Consider the following 21,127-nt stretch of genomic DNA (forward strand, 5'->3'; position numbering starts at 1 on the left):
CTTACGTAATTAAACGTTTTACTTTCCACTTTCTTCATCATTTGATTTTCAATAATTTTCATTCTGTTGTTATAGTTATAGTTATTTACTTCTGTTATTCTATTTATAATTTTTTTTTCTGTATTCATTGGTTGTTATCTTGCTCTATGTTCTCAGCCCTTATAGTTAGTATAATTAAATAAGTTCTCTCAACTTGTTAGTGTTTTTTACTGACCATACCCCCAACCATCTTCTCATCATATATATAATCAGTAATAAATAATCATATATACAGTCAACTGTAGATTGTATCTTATCAATTGTATCTTCTCATTATCAGAATAAACCTGTTATTTTTATTTTGTTCCATAATTGGCCACTAGTGTCGCTGTAAGCTCTGTTTTTTTCGTTAAAACGGTTATACGAGCACAGAGAAGGTAATGTAATATTTATAACTTTAGTAGTTTAGGATATTGTTAATTTAAACTATTACTTGAAATACATCACTATTTGAATAAAATGTTATAAATTATAAATTGATGGTGGTAGTTTTTAATCATAGATAAAATAAGTGAGTATGAATTTCTCATCAACTATGTAAACACAAAATAAACTTTGCAGGAACTTAACCCAAGATAGAAGGAAAACTTATTTGATGGTTTATATGAAACAGGTTTTTCTACTATTTCGTTATAATACAAGAGTCAGGATGAATAAAAAGGCAGTTATTTCACCACAATTTGTAAATTGATGAGTCTGCCAAGTGTAGGTAGGGGAACAAAAAATGGCGGCTGTTTCAAAATGTTAAAAATAATTATTTTTTCATTCCGAGCTCTATATCTTACCAACAATCTAGAAACCCTAAGAGAACGTCATTTAAAGTAGAGTAAATTTTCTGAAATATTAGCCCTAATACAGCTATTTACGTTCAATGATTCTCGATAAATAGATTTTTAAAAAGCAACGTTTCATAGAAATGTACTGAATGATTAGTAGTTAGTGAATTTATTTTGTGATATCTATATCACAGGGACTATTCGACGTACAGATGTCTATTAGCAATCAAATTAAAGCTAGTTAAATTTACTACAAAATAGTTAATAATGTTTATCTTTGTAGGAGTAGTAGTTTTTATGATATTTGACAAAATAAACTCACAAAATGTTAATTTATAGTTGTTCGTATAAAATGTTGGATTTTTGAAAAAATATATCTCTCGAACCATAAGACGTACATATATCTACCAACACTCAAAATAAAGATAATTTAACTTAATATAAAATAGTTGGTGACACGTATCTTCGTAGAGGTAGTAGTTTTTATGATATTAGCATATGAATTTAAATCTGTCCGAATATCTATAAATCCATTTATTTTAGCAAATATAATGAAAACTTCTACTCCTATGAAGAGAAACTTCATTTACTACTTTATTGGCCATTTAACTATCTTAAATTTGATTGCTGATAGACATCTGTATGTCAAGTGGTTTTTGAGATTTAGGTTTCTCAAAATAAATTCACTAACCACTGATTTCTCAGTACTTTTTTTATGAAACGTTGCTTTTTAAAAAGCTATATCTCGGGAAATATTGAACCTAAATAGCTCTGTAATTTAAATGATGTTCTCTTAGGTTTTCTAGTATTGTTGGGAGTTTTAAAGATATAGAGCTTCGAATGAAAAATTATTTTTTTAAAACATTTTGAAAAAATATATCTCTAGATCGTTAAGACGCACATATGTCTGCCAACACTCAAAATAAAGGAAATTTAACTTACTATAAACTAGTTTATGACACTTATCTTCGTAGGAGTAGTAATTTTTATGATATTCACATGTGGATATAAATTTGGCAAATGAAAAGAACTATAAATCAATACATTTTATCGATACATCCGAACGTACAGTACAATTATTTAGCTTTAATTTGAGTTCTAATAGACATTTGTATGTGGAATGGTTATTGAGATATAGATTTCTCAAAATAAACTCATTACCTACTGATCTTTTAGTACGTTCCATACAATATTTTAATGAAATGTTGCTTTTTAAAAAGTATTTCAGAATCGGAGAATGCCTGACTTAATTTATAATTTTTTTTTTCTTTTTTTTTATATCTCGAAAAATAATTAACGTAAATAACTCTATTAGTGCTCATATTTTAGCAAATTTACTCTTCTTTAAATGACGTTCTCTGAGGTTATCCTGTATTCTTCCTACTTTTTAAGATATAGAGCTCCGAATGAAAAATTAGTTTTTTTTATCGCTTTGAAACAGCCGCCATTTTTTATTCCCTCTACCTATACTTGGCAGACTCATCAGTTTTGACTAGTAATTTACATAGTTTTCATTAAAGTAATAAAAAATTGGGATGAGATAACTGACTTTTCTCTCCTCTTGGGCTCTTGTACTATAAGACAACCGAGTTTGCTGAGAAGAGTAGTGTCGTTGGTTGGCGCGAGGGGCGCTACTAGCGACACGTAGTAATGCGGAATATACAAGTTCTGTTCCAGCAACCACTTCTGACTGTACGGAGCATGCGCAGTACAGGTTTTGTGAGCCAAAACTTCGTACTACGCATGTTCCAGACTGTCAGCAGCGATTGTTGGAACAGACCTATTGTACGGCGCTTTGATAAACTCCTATAGTTCCTAGCAGAAAGAGTGGAAACACTAGTTTTACTAAAAGTTATTCTAAAACAAAATTATGAAATCGCTTAATATCTGTTCTGTTGTGTAGAAACATGATATGAGTAAATAATTTATAGGCAGTTCAACTCGTCCTTGACCTTCTCAATTTGTGTAGAGTTCAATGTCAGTGTGGAGGGGAGCGGAGAGATGTACAGGTCTGGGTAGTGGCTATTTTTACGTTAAAATAGTTTTATTCTTCAAAGTAAAGTTTGTGAGTATAATTCTAACCAAGCACCTTTTATGTTTTTATTTACTGCAAGTGCGAGATAGCCATCGATGGTGTAATGATTACTTCTTATTTTAGAACTATTATTATGGCGGTGGCCTTTTAAGGTTGGTGCAACTTGAAACACCGAATCGAAAACCAAACATTCATATTTTTTACAACCATGGGTACACCGAAGGGAGGGGAGGGCAGGGTAGTGGCGGCTGCCCCCCCCCTAAAAGTGAAAAAAATTATGAATTTAATTAAAATTAATATTTTTTTCCAAGCAAATACTAATTCTAATAACTATTAAAGCACTGCTATAATTATATATAATTTTTTAAGAAGATAGTCTGAGTGGCGGTCAATAAACGTTTCAAAATAATAAAAGAAAACTATTTATTGTTAACCAGTGTTTCGCCCCTCTCGTTTGTTTGTTTATTCAGAAATTAAGGCGTAAAACCTACCGATCATCAACGCCAATATTTCATTCATTTATACATTTCGTGTTCAATTATATAAATGAAAAAAATACATATATATGTATAAAATATGAACACAAAAGTATATAAAAAAATACACAATATATAAAATTTACAAATATTTCTTGTTTTTTCAGAAAAGACATAATCTCATTTAAATATGTTTCCCCATTTCCATAGGCTTCTGATATATTTGAAGGTATATCCAGTTCATTTATTCTTCTAGTGAAAAAACACACTCTTCGAAGATTCGATTTATTGTCATTCTTTGATTACATTTCTTGCATCTGGGTGGATCCTCCTTTGTAATTAATTGAAGGTGTGTGAGCCTTATGTGCCATAGTTTTAGTCGTGTCAAGACAACCTCCTCTCAGCGGTTGCCGCGACTAAAGCTGCTCCATGCCTTAACATTTTTCATAATCGCCTTCAATTTATTTTGCGGGCTGCTGTCCCACAGTGCCTGCCACTCCTGTAATATGGCCTCACATAGTGGCCGTGCGAGCTCCGACTAGTACAAGAGCCAGGAAGAAAAAAAGGCAGTTATCTCATCCCAATTTTTGATTACTTTAACAAAAACTATGTATAATTACTAGCCAAAATTGATGTGTCTGCCAAGTATAGCTAGGGGGAATAAAAAATGGCGGTTGTTAAAAACCTTAGAAAAACATTAATTTTTCATTCGGCCAAATTTTTCATTCCTTTATATCTTAAAAACTACCAACAATACTAGAAAATATAAGAGAACATTATTTAAAGAAGAGTAAATTTTCTAATATGTTAGCCCTAATAGAGCTATCTACGTCTAATAGTACTCGAGATATAGCTTTTTAAAAACCAAAATTTCTTAAAAATCTACTGAAAGATTAGTAGTTAGTTAATTTATTTTGAGAAATCTATATTTCAGGAACTAACTGACGTACAGATGTCTATTAGCACTCAAATTAAAGCTAGTTTAATGGACTATAAATAAGTTTATCACCTTTACCTTTGTAGGAATAGTAGTTTTCATGATATTTGCTAAAATAAATTGATTTATAGTAGTTCGGACAATGAAAAACTTCATTTCAGAAACCATTGGACGTACTTATGTCAGCTAGCGCTCATATTAAAGCTAGTTAAATTTACTACAAAATAGTTAATGTTTATATATGTTTATCTTTGTAGGATTAGTAGTTTTGATGATATTTGACAAAATAAACTCACAAAATGTTATTTCTAGTTGTTCATATAAAATATATCTCTAGATCCATAAGACGCACATATATCTGCCAACACTCAAAATAAAGGAAATTTAACTTACTATAAAGTAGTTTATGACACTTATCTTCGTAGGAGTAGTAATTTTTATGACATTCACATATGAATATAAATTTGGCAAATGAAAATTTGTCCGAACAACTATAAATCAATTTATTTCATGTAAACTATTACTCCTACGAAGATAAACATCATAAACTACTTTATAGCTAATTAAACTAGCTTTGATTTGAGTGTTAATAGACATCTGTACGTCAAATGGTTTTTGAGATATAATTTTTCAAAATAAATTCACTAACTACTGATCTTTCAGTACGTCCCATACAACATTTTTATGATATCTTACTTTTTAAAAAGCTATATCTCGAAAACTATTTAACGTAAATAACTCTATTAGGGCTCATATTTTAGCAAATTTACTCTTCTTTAAATGACGTTCTCTTAGGTTTTCTTGTGTTGTTCCTACTTTTTGAGATATAGAGCTCCGAATGAAAAATTAGTTTTTTTTATCACTTTGAAACATCCGCCATTTTTTTATTTTCCCTACCTATACTTGGCAGATTCATGAATTTTGACTAGTAATTATATATAGTTTTCATTAAAATAATCAAAAATTGAGGGTGAGATAACTGCCTTTTTTCTCCTCTTGGCCTCTTGTACTAAACGCTGTCAAGAAAGCTTTACCGCTCCCCGGAAGGGTGAGAGCACCCCTTCAGATTGAAATAGAGATGTCAGCTTGGAGAACTTTGAGAAGTGATAGTCTGAAGGCTGGAGTCCTGGTGATGGTTGTAGAATAGGTACTCTATATCTTAAAAAGTAGGAACAGCATAAGAAAACCTAAGAGAACGTCATTTAAAGAAGAGTAAATTTGCTAGAATATGAGCCCTAATAGAGTTATTTATGTTAAATAGTTTTCGAGATAGAAGCTTTTTAAAAAGCGACATTTCATTAAAATATTGTATGGAACGTACTGAAAGATCAGTAGTTAATGAATTTATTTTTAGAAAGCTATATCTCAGGAACCATTCGACATACAAATGTCTATTAGCACTCAAATTAAAGCTAAATAATTGTACTATAAGTACGTTCGTACAAATTTTCATTTGCCAAATTTATATTCATATATGAATATCATAAAAAATACTGCACCTACGAAGATAAGCGTCATAAACTACTTTATAGTAAGTTAAATTTCATTTATTTGAAGTGTTGGCAGACTTATGTGCGTCTTATGGATCTAGAGATATATTTTTTCAAAAATCCAACATTTTATATGAACAACTAGAAATTAACATTTTGTGAGTTTATATTGTCAAATATCATAAAAACTACTACTCTTACAAAGATAAATGTTATAAACTATTTTATAGTAAATTTAACTAGCTTTAATTTGAATGCTCTACGTCTGTACGTCACATAGTTCCTGAGATATAGACTTCTCAAAATATATTCACTAACTACTGATATTTCAGTACATTTTTATGAAATGTTGCTTTTTAAAATATATCTCGATATCTCGAGAACTATTGGAAGTAAATAGCTCTATTATACCTCATATTTCAGCAAATTTATTTTTCTTTAAATAATGTTCTTTTAGATTTTCTAGTGTTGTTGGTAGTTTTTAAGATATAGAGCTCCAAATGAAAAATGAGTTTTTTAAGGTATTGAAACAGCCTCCTTTTTTTATTCCCCCTACCACCTATACATGGCAGACTCATAAATTTTGACATATAGGGAGATGGTCAGGGTTGCGGTCAAAGGAGAAATAAAAATAGTTTACAACTATTTATTTTCCAACGTTTCGCCCCACTTTGCAGGGCTTCATCAGGGCTGTCCAAAAAAATAAGTTGAACAGACAGAAACAGCGTCCGGAAACGAGAAGCAAGTCCGGACGCTGTTTCTGTCTGTTCAACTTATTTTTTTGGACAGCCCTGATGAAGCCCTGCAAAGTGGGGCGAAACGTTGGAAAATAAATAGTTGTAAACTATTTTTATTTCTCCTTTGACCGCAATCCTGACCATCTCCCTATATATCAATTTTTACGGTCAACTATACATACATATATACATAAATTTTGACTAGTAATTATATATAGTTTTCATTAAAGTAATCAAAAATTGGGGTGAGATAACTGCCTTTTTTTCTTCCCGGCTCTTGTACTTTGAAGAATGGATTGTGCTGGGTCTGGCGGGAAGCCATGAAGGTGTTAGTTTTTCCGCTCGCTCATAGGTAGCGTTGTTACACAATATTAAAAGTTTAATGTTTTGATCTGTGATTGTTATTGATACTTAATTGTGAATAGAAGTAAACGTTTGTCTAGTTTTATTTATTTATTTTTTTGTTTTATTAGCTATATAAAATATATAATATCATTTAAATTTTATGTTAATACACTAATATGGCAAATTTAATTATTAACTATTTCTTTATTTTGTCTTTAAAGGTTTATTTCTAATAATGTGGTTGGTAATCGGATTGTCACTTCTGGCTGGGTGGCTTCTGTATAAGTACTATATTTCTGTTTATGACCTTTGGAAGAAGAGGGGTATTCCTTATTATCCATCTAAATTTCCTTTTGGTTCTTCTTATGAACTCGTGCTTGAAAGCAGGTTTCAAGGGTGTATTCTTGAAGAGGTATGATGTTCTAAATTTTATTCTTGCTAAAGAGAGTTGAAGAAAATATTAATTTGAAAATTTCACATGTATCAATATGAATTTACTTTCAGATGTGCAAAAAGTTAGCACCTTATCCACTGTTTGGTACATTTTGTATGAGAGTTCCGATGTTGATGGCTAAGGATCCAGAGTTGATTCAGTTGGTTCTAACTAAGGAATTTTCACATTTTCGAGAAAGAATGTTTATAAAATTGTAAGTCCTTATAATGATTTGTTTAAAAAAATGTTTTAATAACTTTTAAGATGTGCTACATTTATATGGTTGTTAATGATTTTGTTATTTTCTACAGTTTATAGTTTTACTTTTTTTTTTTTTTTATTTTTATGAATGATTTCCAAATCTTTATTGCCCCCAGAAAACTCATCATCCTACTGTCCTATCTCTCATTTACCAATCAAGGGTGAAAACCTGAAGAAATTAATTTTGAAACGCTGAACATCCCAGTCCACTGTCAGCAATGTCATTATTTAGTTAATGGATCATCTGCATTAAAATGGGGAATGTACTACTCTGGAGTTTTTCTTGATGTAGAACAGGCTTTTGATCGAGTCTGGAACCCAGGACTGCTATACAAGAATCTTAAATTCCTGCCGCCTACATATTTTCTCATTATCCATTCCTATCTCACCGATGGATTATTCAAAGTAAATCAACAGCACTTATTTGTTTTTTCCCTCAGTTTGCTGGTGTACCTCTGGGTAGCATCCTTAGTCCTATCCTTTATACAGTTTATACAGTTGACACCCTAATCCATTCTAACACTGTCCTCAGCACATATGCTGATGATACATGTGTGTTATCAATGAATAATGAACTTCCATTGTATCCCAAACCCTTCAATCTCACATCACTGCCCTTAAAGAATTGTGCCAAAACTGGAGGATTAAAATAAATTCAAATAAATCTCATCAATTCACGTTTACCCTTTATCGCAAACATATGACATCTTGCTTTACAGTATTATTTAATATTACTCCTCTTATTCCTGTCGAAGGTCTGCTACCTTGGTCTATATCTGGATAAACGACTAACTTAAAATCCTCTTACATTACTGAAAAGACAGGAAACTGCTCGTTCATATTATTACAACACTGACTAGACAAACAGTCTAAACTTCCAACTAATTACAAAAGACTCATTCATATGACTATAATAAGGCCTATCTGGATTTACCTAGTTGATCTTTGGTGCTCCACTTAACCATCAAATTCCTCTTATACCCAATCCAAAATCCTTAATGCACCTTTTTTTGTCACTGATCAAGTCATCCAGCAGGACCTCAGTGTTAAATATGTTGCTGATTAGGCCAGAACCAAATATCAATCCTTTCATGATAAACTTGCTAATCTCACTTGCTTTTTAACATGGCTTTTCCTTTATTACCTGATAATCGTTCAAGATGTCTGTCAAGAAGATAGCCTTGAGATCATCTACTCTAGAAATGCAATGGGAGTCCTATCAATGGATAGGATGACGGCCGTGCGGGTTGGGACACAGGTTCCAGTGCGCTCGGTTCGGAATGTTGTGGATTCGATTTCCACCTAGGGCAGTTAAACATTCATTTTTCGGTGGTCACGAAGAATGAATCTTGACACTCCTTCCTTGGTTAGTATGCAGCGGCAACCTAGGCAGCCATCAGGGGTTGGCAAAAAGGACCCACAGGCTCACTTGCCGGACTTGTTCCCCTCACTAAATACCAGTACCTATCAATGGGTAGATTCACCACAGGTCTGCATTATGCCATTGTATAACTCACACCATATTTAGTTATTTTATATATTTTCAATACAGTTGTAAGTATCAATAAATGAATAAATAAAAAAATTCTAATGTAATTCTGTTTCTTTTACATCAGTTGTAATTCATAAATGTTGTTGTTATTGGATTAAATCAAATAGGATTTTTTTTTTATATATATAGAAGTGAAAAAGATGTTCTCAATCAACATCTATTCTTCTTGGATGGTGAAAGGTGGAGAGCCTTACGGGTGAAACTTATCCCAACATTTACAAGTGGGAAAATGAAAGCCATGTTCCCTCTCTTTATCAACTGTGCTGAGGTATTTAATTATTGTTATTAACATATTAAATAATGACTGAGCATTACAGAATTAGCGTCGAGTCATAAAACATCTATTAATTTTTTCTTTTAATTTAAATCTAATGAAAGAAAAATAATCAATTGAATTAATTTAATAAAAGAAAATATACATATATAAATTTAATATCTCTCATTTAAAATAATAACAGTAAAAAAAAAGTAAAAGTAGAATAAATGATTCTAATCATGAATTTATAGAAATATGTTCATAACCTAGGAATATTTCTATTGTTCTTACTAAATGTTATCATTTGATTTGATAAAAACAATTGAATAAAATAACATATGGTAGACTGTGTATAATATATAAAAGGAAGATGATTCGGGTGTGGAAAAATAAACTCAAATAGTAATTAAACTATTTATTTTTAACCAATCTTTTGCCCCACATTGTTGAGCTTCATCAGGGCTAAAATATACAAACAACCAAAATTTATATTTACAGTAAAAAGTATAAATAAACAAGAATTACAAAAAGGTATTCGAAAATTAATGATAACAAAAATAATAGCAAATAAAAAATTGATGATAAAGAAATATTAAAATACAATAAACACTAAAAGACGACATAATAAGGGAGACAAGTATAAAAGTCAAGAAAAAAAGGAAAATAATGACAAAAAAAGTGTACACTTACATTACAAATGCTTAAAAATGAGCAAGGCGGGATGAGAAGATCAACAGGATGGAGGAATGTGGGAAAGTGGAGGGTAACAGATATGTTACATTTGAAGGCAAGAGTATATAAAATAATGTTAAAGTGGAGATAATATTAGGAAATATTAAATATATGCAGACCTCATCAAATCATAATATACATAATAAGGGAGGAATTATATAAAAATAAATGGATAAAATATAAAATAAAAAGAATGGATACAATAAATATAATATAGTGAAAAATTAAAATATATAGAATTTATTAGAGGTACGGAGTTGTAAATTTATATAATAAAAACATTAATTATAAAGTTATAAATGTAAGATAAGGTGAAGGTAACAGATGAATATAAAATACAGATAAAATATATAAATAAAAATATAAAAGATAAACACTAAACATTAAATATAATGTAATAAATGTATGGATAAGAGGAAAATGTGAGATAAATATAAAAAGCAGACAAAAAAGGAAGGAAGGAATTTGACTTCTGAAATGTAGAACATAGAGAAAAATTTGTCTCTTATTTTATTTTCATTATTCATACCTTTTTGTAATTCTTGTTTATTTATACTTTTCACTTTTAATCTTAATTTCAGTTGTTTGTATCATTTTTAGCCCTCCTGAATTACTGCCATATGGGCCGAAACATTGGCTCTCATTAAATATTTTAATTACTATTTCAGTTTTTTTACCTCATCATCTTCCATCTTCCTTTTATTTAAAATAACCTATAATTAAAATAACAGTTTCAAAAGCTGAGCTCCCTACTCAAGTTTATCAATTTGTATCGACTTCGCTGATTAGGAATGATGGCAGAAACACAAATTTATGAGTGCTTATTAAACAAAAATAAATATGATTATTAAAAAATAATATGATTATGAATAAAAAAAATTATGATTATTAAACAAAAATAAATGAGTGCTAGTCCTCTGAGCTTAATAACTTGTTCACTGGACTTTGCTGCTTGGTGGCCATACTAGCTAAATGGTTCACCTATAGATGGCGGGAGCTTGATGTCGCGAATCATACACTTGAAGTGCTTTATAATTTTGAGTGATCTTTATTAACCATTGCTCCTTTACAAAGACTAATAACTTAACTTATTAGTACGAGGAGAAGATGGTTGGGGGTGCCTTCAAAATGAAACAAATAAGTTTGAGTAACCTATTTAATTGTGCCAATGTTTCAGCTAGAGTTTCTAGCCTTTTTCAGGGCTAAGAACAGAAGAAGATAACAACCACAATAAATATAGTAAATAAATAAGAAAATATAAACAGAATGACATAAAATGAATAATTTTACAGAATAGAATTAATAAAATGAAGTGATGAAAGAAGTGGGAAATAAAATGTATACATAGGTAATTGAAAAAATGGGAAAAATAACATAATTAAGGAAACAAAAATAAGAACGAAGTTATATAATGCAAACAAGTATGAACATATTAGTTATTAATAATTTAAAAATTGAAATATGGAAAGAAAAAGAAAATATATGGTAAATAAAATAAAGAAATATATATATAAGTAAAATAGAAGAAAAATATTGTAATAATTTAAAATTAAAATAAAAAGAATTTTAATTGTTTTTAAACTATTTTCAAATATAAAAAATAATTTGGGTTCAAATTAAGAACTTTAATACTAAATATATAATAGAATTTTTATTTAAATTTTATAATATAAAAGAGACTCTTAATCTCAGGGCGGGTCGCTAGGCAATCAGAAACAGATACTTTTACTATCAACACTTAATTAAATTAATATCTCTTTTACATATTTGTTTAAATTTAGTTATAACCAAAACTAACCAATTTCATAAACTCTTCTTTTCTATAATGCTATGAACAATACTAAAATGATACATAAAATAAAACATATCAAAAACCCTTTATACCTCAAAATATACTATTTACTCAAAAAGAGCATATTACAATGTATATATAAGTAAAATAAAGAAAGGGAGAAAAAAATAATAAAACGAACCTGTTAGCTTGAAAATCAAATGCCTAATGGTATACTGCGCTAATAACGGCCAAACTCCGAATTAAAAAAACCATTCAAGAATGACTAAACTACGACTATGAATGACTTAACTTATTAGTAATCAATCTGCTACTCAGATAAATTATTTTTACAATATTATCATCTCAGATTGATTATTTATGTATTCATGAGTAAAACAATTATTTTTTTATTTTTACTCATTTTTTAAAATTTTTTGTTGCAGGCCTTTGATTCTTTAATCTTGACAAAAATTGGTTCTGATGTGGAAATCAAAGATCTGGTAGGTCGACTCACAACGGATATCATTTGCTGCTGCGCTTTTGGGCTTGATGTTAATACAATTAAAGAGCCTGATCATAAGCTAAGAAAAATAGGAGCCGATGTTTTTAGAATGAAGTTTATTGATAAAGTCAAATTTGCAATATTACAAGCAATGCCAAAACTTGCTGACAAAATAGAAGCAAGGTATATTAATCAACTACTTAAATAAATCTAGTGAAGTTCATCAAAACTTTTATCAAATTAAAAATATGTATATTTGAGTATAGTAATACATTTGTATTACTAATGTGCATTGATATCCTATTTACATCATGTCAGGGATGATATTGTTTACTCTGGTAAAGTGGGAAAATAAAATGAAACACAAAGACTTCCTTTTTGGTCTGGGATATTCACTTCTGGAACCCTGCCTAAAGAGAAAGGTACAGGCAGAGGCACTTCGTCGGTCACTGCGCCAAGGTATTGATGACATTTTAGGAATAGATGCGCAAATAAATAAATAAGGAAGAAATAAACAAGTAAGGTGTTCTTTTTGTGAAAGAGGAAAGGACAGGAAGACGAAATTGACATGTCTGCAATGTAAGAGAGCTATTTGCAATGAACACAGGGCGGCAATATGTTTACAGTGCAGTGTGTGAAAGAGGTCCCTTCGGGGCCCCCACTATGTATTTTATTTATTTTTAATTTAAAAAATGACTTTTCCACCTCGTTTTATGATTCATTTAATTCGTATTTATCTGTATTTAAGTGCCATACAATTTTTATTTTTTATTTAGGAACAACAATTAATTTTTATTCATTTTTTAGCTAGTTGGCTCGTAAAATTTTTCAAATTGTGATTTTTGGAAATACATATGTACATAACCCATTTTGAAATAATTTATTTTTGTTACCTAGACCACTTAGTTATTTTAAAATGTATTATAAGCATTGCAGGTTATATCACTTATATTTTATACCAACTCATATGTTGGGGTGTATCACACCCCAGAGTGTCAGATTAAGTTGACTTATAGAAGTGTGCCATTCTAGGGTTAACATAGGTATGATAATCCTCCTCCTACCACTCCCACCGCGTGCCTGTGATCTTCTCATTTATCCTTCTGCTTTATTTTTTATATCTATCTTTATTTATATTCATTATTTATTTATCATCTCACCATAACCTATCTATATTTCCTTTCTCATTATTTCTTACTTTTGTTTAGGTTATGCTATATTTGTTTTTAGTTTCTTCAATTATTTTTATTTAGTACTAGCAAACCCGATGATGCTTAGCTATTGCTATATTTAAAGATGTAGTATATACATTAATTAAACACTATTGAAACTTTGATATCAATTAATACATATGAAGATAAGGAAACATTCAGCTTTCCAATTGTTGTATTAACGTAGGTATGGGATAAAATGCAGAGTACTTATGAATGATTATATTAACAATGGTCACTGCAACAAAAAAAAAAAAACCGTCAACATAAACCAAGGTGAAAAATTTCTAATTTTTAATTTATTTGAAAAATTATATTTGAGGGTTTGCGGCGACACTAAAAAAGAATATGATCTGCTTCTACTGCAATCCTCATTTTTTTTTTTTTAGTGAGTAAAAAATCATTTAACGGAATTAGTTATGTTATTCTTCAGAAAGAGGTACATCAATTGGCATATAATAACCATCAAAAAATTGTATAATTACTAAGCTATGATAAAAAATGCTCAATTTTGTTAATTTTTTTATTTTACTGAATAAATCGGGCCAGCCTTCCTCGGAAAATCCTAAACATTTAGTAAAATCCCCATGACAACCAGATGAAGGTATGGCAGTACATAAAGTACCAACTAACAAATATTCATTTTTATATATTTGATTTATATTATAGATATTAGATATGTATTATATTCCAACTATTTGAAAATTATCTTTAGTGGTATGTTTTGTAAGATTATAATTTATGTTTTAGGTTTACTCCAAAAGAAACTGAGGACTATATTGTAAACCTTATAGAAAAGACAATGGAGTATAGAGAAAAAAATAATATTAAAAGAAATGATTTTCTAGATCTATTAATTCAGTTGAAGAACAAAGGGACAATAGGAGAAGAAATGAAAGATGAAATTGAAGAACAAAAGTGTCAGCCATTTGGTAAAACGATAAATATGAATAATGTAATGAATTTTTACTTTTACTTACTTAGATATGAAATAAATGGTAAGGGATTTTCATTGTGATATGAAAAATTTTGTATTCCAGTTTCTGACAGAAACACACCCTGAGTCCAAATAACTAATTTTCGCAAAAAGGTCTGGTATGCCTTGCTCCAAACTGAAATTCCATATTTAAGGCAGGTATCCTTGCACCCATTGTAACAGCAACTTTTCGATAAAATTTACATTCAGCCATGTCCCTCCACGAATTAATGCGAAATGGCAGTCCCATGGAGAGGAATGAAGAGGTGTAGGGAGGTGGTTTTAGTGGCTCAAAATCCCACACACAAATAGGTACAGTCCTACCGTGTCTTTTGAAGATTTCCACTGACCCTCGTAAAAAAAAAAACAATCACACTCAGACCATTTTGTGAGACTTGGTTGTTTGTATTCAGGAGACTTCAACACGTATATTTCGGTTGAAAACTTAAATTTGAAATTTTTCACAATCCTAATACTTTCCCTAACTATATATTCCATGTGTACAGTCCTGTGAAAAAATATAAACTCAATGTATAAAATTGAAGTATTTATAAAATTTAAAAGTGAATTCATTGCACAATAATGTTTTTAGACTTATTTTTATGTTATTAGATTAGCAAGAAGCTTTAAGTGGACTTTGATAATTTACGAACATCAGATTTTGTTAATAAATCTTGTTCATGCTGTGAATAAGTATAAACTCAATGTTAGTGTGTCAATTGTTTGGTTTATTAATGGGTTAATACAACCTCAGTTTTCTTCCTACTGTTGAAGAGATATTATATCGTTGGTTTTTTTATACTGAATGGCTTTGTGTGAATTACTGTTTTTTTTTTAATAATGCCATGCGGAACTCAACTCACTGAAATTGAGTAGGAAAGGATAATGGATCTAAGAAGAGGTGGCTTGTGAGATAAACTGCTCCCAGGATGTAGTCAAAAACCATTTTAAATTGCAGCCCAGACCATTATGGGAAAAAGAAAAGAGATGGAAGACCTCAAAATTTTTCCAATCATGTGAAACGGGTGGTTTTGAGAGAAGTCAATGGGAACATTCTCTGCACAGATTGTGAGACGATTCAATTTAGGATGTGACGCTATTTAATTTAGGAATTGGATAGCTGAATCAAAGTTTTTAAAATATTGTAAGGTTATGAGAAAACCACAGCTCAAAAAACATAATTTCCAGCAGTTTGCTAAATAATATGTTCAATATAGCAAACAATGGTCAACCATTTTTTTATATGATAAAAAAAAAATTAACATTGATGGTCCATATGGTTTTAATTACTACTGGCATGACCTTAGAAAGGAAAAAGAAATTTTCACAAAGGTAGTCACCATATCAACATAAAACTAACTCAAACTTATGCAAGGTTAGTAATGCTATATCCTATCCTAAACAGAAATTCCAAACTAAAACTAGAAACAACTGTTCTTATATTTAAAACAATTCTCAGGCTACTGCTGATGTATGGCTGTGTAGTCTGGGGAGCAGCATCCTTCACGAAAAGGAAAAAACTACAATCTTTTCAAAATAAAGTCCTAAGAATCGCTGTTAATGCTCCAGAAATAGCCAATTGCATCGCGAATTACAAGTGGAGTCAATAGAGGATTATATCAAAAAACAGTTCATGAAGTTCCACTCCCAGTTCCCGACAGTTAAAGGAGCAGTGACCTACAACCTGGGAAACCCAACCTCAACCCGAAGACTGAAGCCCAGACTGCTGCAGGACATTCTTTTATAAATTTTTAATAAATATAAAATTAATTCATAGTCACACTACCTTTATTTTACTTTTTATTATTACTCATTTTATTTATTCATTATTATTATTATTTTTTTTTTTTCTAGTCCCTTTTTCAAATTAACTTGTTTCTTTTTACTATTAGAGGGCATTTTTTTGTTTTATTTAAGTGTACCAATATCATTATTTTTTGTTATTAATTTTACTTTCCTCTTTTATTAAGAAGCATTATTCTTATCTATTTATTTTCTTTTTTTTTTCTTTTAATAAGAACATTTTATATAGTTAGGGGTGTCATTTGTATGACTATACCCCCTCATAATCAACTGTTAAAAATTATATAATATAAGTTATATTACCAGGCCGATCTGGTACAAAACTAAAATAAAATATAATTCACGAAGGTAGCATTGGGATGGTGGAGTAATGGTATGGGCTACTTTTAATGAAAAAGAAAGTTTCGAATTGCATTAATTTCCGGCAAAATTAATGCTGTTAGTTATCAAAATGTTGTAGAAGAGTTCTTTATGCCATTTATAACAATGTTGGAAGAAGAAATCATTTTTCAGCAGGATAATACATCAATTTATACAGCATGCACTACTAAACAATGGTTTCAGGATTTCGGGATCAATATTTTGGATTGGCCAGCTCTTAGTCCGGATCTCAATCTGATTGAAAATATGTGGGGAATCATGGCTACAGAAGTCTATGACCTACAGAACCCAGAAATACAAAATATTGATGAGTTATGCGTGGCGTTATTTAAAAATAAAAATAATAAATCATACAAAACCAGACAGTATAAAAAACAAACAATATAATATCTCTTCGACAGTAGAAAGAAAACTGAGGTGGTACTAATCCATTAGTACACCTGACAATAGACAAACAAACATAGAGTTTATACTTATTCACAGCATAAACAAGATTTCTTTACAAAATTTGATGTCCGTAAATTATCAAACAAATCAAAGGCCATTTAAAGCTTCTTGCCAATCTAATAACATATAAAGAAGTCTGGAAACATTATAGTGCTATGAATTTACTTTTAAATTTTATAAATACTTCAATTTTATATGGTGAGTCTATATTTTTTCACAGGACTGTAGATAAGTAAAAGTTAAAATACATATTCATATGATTTTAGAAGTGAAATCATATTGTGATTAAATTAAAAATCCTTAAAAGTTTTTATGATTGCTCATTTCAGAATTCACTATTGGTTTAATGGCTGCACAGTGCTTCGTATTCTTGGTTGCCGGTTTAGAAACTTCTAGTTCTGTTCAGAGTTTTTGCCTATATGAACTAGCTGTCAACCAAGATATTCAGACAAAAGTACAGAAGGAAATTAATGAAATAATAGAGAAACATGGAGGGCTTACATATCAAGCTGTCTATGAAATGGAGTATTTAGATATGGTTATATCAGGTAAATTTAAAACATGTAATCAAACTAGCCGGTAAACTTTTCTTGGCAACTCACGAATCTGGTTTTATAAGAAATATATAATTTTAACATGTCGGGATATATGATGTCCAATATAGTCAGGATACATCGATAAACCTCCCCACAAAGTTTAGCATATACAGTGTTGAATTATACGCTGTCATTGAAGCTTTCAAAATAGCCAATAGAAAATATAAGAATACAAAAATTGTAATTCTAACAGACTCCACTTCCATATGCAATTCACTAAAAAATATACATCGATGACGTATTTCATTTTACCTAATAAATAACATAGTAGATGAAGTTCATCGTTCAACATATAACAAATTTAAGGTCCAATGGGTTCCAGGTCATGTGGGTTTGTATGGCAATGAATGAGCTGATAAGATAGTAAAACGGTGTTCGGGAAGAGTGGAAAATGGAAAACTGCCTTTACGGGAAATTTGTAGATGGATGAAAAAAGACTTGATTGGTCATTGGCAGGATAGTTATGCCTGGGAGTCAAGTTCGAAAGGTAAAGATCATTTCACTATCCAATCTAACGTCTCTCTACGCCCATGGTTCTCTAACACTTGTGTTAAGTTAAACAGAAAAGAAATAGTCTTACTTACAAGATTAAGAATTAATCGTTGTCGTACAAATCGTGGCTTGACACTAATTAAAGTTGAACAAATGATAAATGTTCGACATGCAACTCCATCGAGGAGCCATTGCACATTATACTAAAATGCAGTAGATATGATAAATCACTCACTCACTCACTCACTCACTCACTCACTCACTCACTCACTCACTCACTCACTCACTGTTGGGCGCTAGTCCTTGTAGGATCTGGGCCTCTGCAACCGTTCTTCCTCATTTAGGTAGCCTTGAGGGATCCATCCTTTCCTCATGTCCTAGCCATCTTAGTCTTCTCTTCATAATAGCACAGAGGACATCAGGCTCTCCATACAATTCTTTTAGTTTGTCGTTGCTTCTGATTCTCCATCTGTGCTCCTCTCCAAAGATCATTCTCAGGACTTTTCTCTCCCAAACCAGAGGTCTTCTATTTTCCTTGGTTAGAGTCCATGTCTTACTGCCATATATTACGATATGATAAATAACAGATTAAATATCTCCTCATCCAAAACAATAGTGCTTTCCTCCAAGGGCTGGCAGATCTAGATAGGGATAACATTCGGTCGTGCAAATTTAAGGAAGAATCCAAACTAAATTTTTAAAATTAAATAAATAAATAATAATAATTTACATCCGTATCTCCATTCTATTATAATATAACAACAGGGGCAGTGTAGGACTCCAACAGGAGTCCTTGGGCCGACTAAAAAGAAAGAAAAAAACATTTTTATCATGTCGATTATCATATAAGTAATAATAAAAAATAAAATAAATCTGAAAACCATGTACAAAGTGTTTAGATTAAAGTGTTTTATTTGTCTAGAGGATTAGTTCGGCTAACATGGAAATCTTTTTTTAGATTTTTTTTTTAGCATTTTTGTTGTGATCTCATAAGAGTTAAATTAAGGTAGTCATATTTTGGTATTCAATTTAACGATGTGAATTTCACAAGGTCACTGAACAGCGGCTCCTAATCAGTGAAAGAAGCCAGTGTTTTTTTTTTGTCTGTATACTTCTACAGCCGAAGCTTATAAAACTTATTAATTTATAGTTATGAAAACAGTGAAGTTTGTTAAAATTCACACAATATATAATATTTAATTTTGAACATAAAATTGTACCCAACTAATGACAAAAGTTAAAAACTATTTCTGTTAACTAAATAAATAAAATAGTTAGAAATAAATGTTTCTGCAACTATTTTGCTATATTGGCCATATATTTAAAAAAAAATTAATCTGTACTACTACAAACCTATTGTTTTCCAATAACGATCACACCAATGTTGCAATCAGCATTACAGCGAGCTCATTAGAGCTTGAGTTTTGAAGATTCCAAGAATTACATCTGACTCCAAGGATTGATTCCAAGAATCTTAATAAACTAAAGGGATTGATCAGCTCACACTGCTTGGAATCCACTACTCCATCCAAATGGGTACCCTTAATTGGAGACAAATTTAATAGTTGAGTGTGATCTTGAAAAATAACTACCTTTGTTCCACTGTTGTTCTGAAAAAAGTACTTCCTTACTAAGTACTTAACCCATTGTTGGGGCGAGGGGTGTGTCGTATGTGAAAACTGACCTCTTCTCCAGAGGGAAATGTTCGCTGGTTCGAGATAAAATAAAACAAAAAAAAAAAAGGAGGACCTGAAATAAATATCACATAAAAAAAAAATAATAATAGAGAAAATGAAATAATAAAAAAATAACTTTCCAAGTGATAAACAGATTTAATCAATTAAAATATAAAAAAAAAAAAAATTAACTGTTATGTTGTTACAAAAAAGGATAATGAATTGTGGAGTAAAAAGATAAAAATATTTCGATACATGTACAAACAAAAAGAGAGAAAAAAATTTTTATTTACACAAGAAATAATAAGTTAATTAAAAGCCAAAAAAAAGAAAAGAAAATATGAAACTCGAAGAAAGAAAACAAAGTCACTCACAGATGGGCGTGGGGGTCGCTTTGCGCATATCACAATAACATTACGAGTCTAGAGTTGGTTGACCAGGATGACCGCTGGCGAGCTGGTGAGCTGGTGAGAGAGAGGTTACCAGGCAACCCGACAACTCAAAAAAGAGTAGACTGCACAATGGTGACTGCCGGTGAAAGGGTCCAAAACAAAATAGCTCCTCCAAACTAGAGTCAACAAACAATGGCGGTGGAGCGTCCGTGAAGCAGTACGTCCCTCTCGTCTTACACCGTGCTAATGCCACCTAACATCACCCCAGTGCTGCCTAAATCTTCACTGCCAACTGCCTCATCCGCGGGTTATGTAGGAACTGGCCCCACTGCCTTCGGTATCGTTCTGCACGTGTTACACCTCTGCAATGTATTTATAAACACTGAACCTCCTTATATCCCTTATTTTTATGTACCAAATTAAAATTACAAAATTACTTATAGTTAAAAAAAAAATAAATGAATAAACATAAACTTACAACTAACATAATTAAAAGTCACTTGGAAAGTTGCCAAAAAAAAATTAACCTAAATAGAAACCACAAATTTTGGGCTTCAACACCCATGACCCTTCATAGGTCCCAAGGGCTCACATTACTATTATTATTATTAAATCTTTGTTGTATAATTTTTCAATCTAATAAAAATTGTTATCAGATGTAATTTTATTTAAAAAACGATGAAAGGAATATGGTCCGGGTGCGGTCAAAAAAACTCAAATAGTAGAATTATACTATTTTATTGAGCCAACGTTTCGCCCCACGTTGCAGGGCTTCGTCAGGGCTAAAAAAGATACAAACACATAGTTA

At 30.7% G+C, this 21,127-nt stretch overlaps 1 protein-coding gene across 2 annotated transcripts in view; it reads left to right on the forward strand.

The window, feature by feature from the left end:
• The first annotated feature begins 352 nt into the window (after window positions 1–352).
• LOC106680147 (cytochrome P450 6a2) overlaps window positions 353–21,127 on the forward strand; it is a 27,901-nt gene continuing 7,126 nt past the window's right edge. The window contains exons 1-7 of one of the 2 annotated variants that reach the window (XM_014419657.2): window positions 353–416; window positions 7,057–7,247; window positions 7,340–7,482; window positions 9,211–9,349; window positions 12,287–12,528; window positions 14,307–14,488; window positions 17,493–17,711. In XM_014419657.2, the coding sequence (XP_014275143.1) occupies window positions 7,071–7,247; window positions 7,340–7,482; window positions 9,211–9,349; window positions 12,287–12,528; window positions 14,307–14,488; window positions 17,493–17,711 (1,102 nt within the window). In that variant the 5' untranslated portion in view covers window positions 353–416; window positions 7,057–7,070. Of the gene's footprint in view, window positions 417–2,645; window positions 2,881–7,056; window positions 7,248–7,339; window positions 7,483–9,210; window positions 9,350–12,286; window positions 12,529–14,306; window positions 14,489–17,492; window positions 17,712–21,127 lie in introns of those variants that run through there. The other variant, XM_014419656.3, reaches the window with a different exon arrangement.

Source organism: Halyomorpha halys, unplaced genomic scaffold (genome assembly GCF_000696795.3).
Source record: "Halyomorpha halys isolate HHAL.00 unplaced genomic scaffold, Hhal_1.1 Scaffold246.1, whole genome shotgun sequence".
In the NCBI taxonomy this organism is placed as follows: Eukaryota; Metazoa; Arthropoda; class Insecta; order Hemiptera; family Pentatomidae; genus Halyomorpha; species Halyomorpha halys.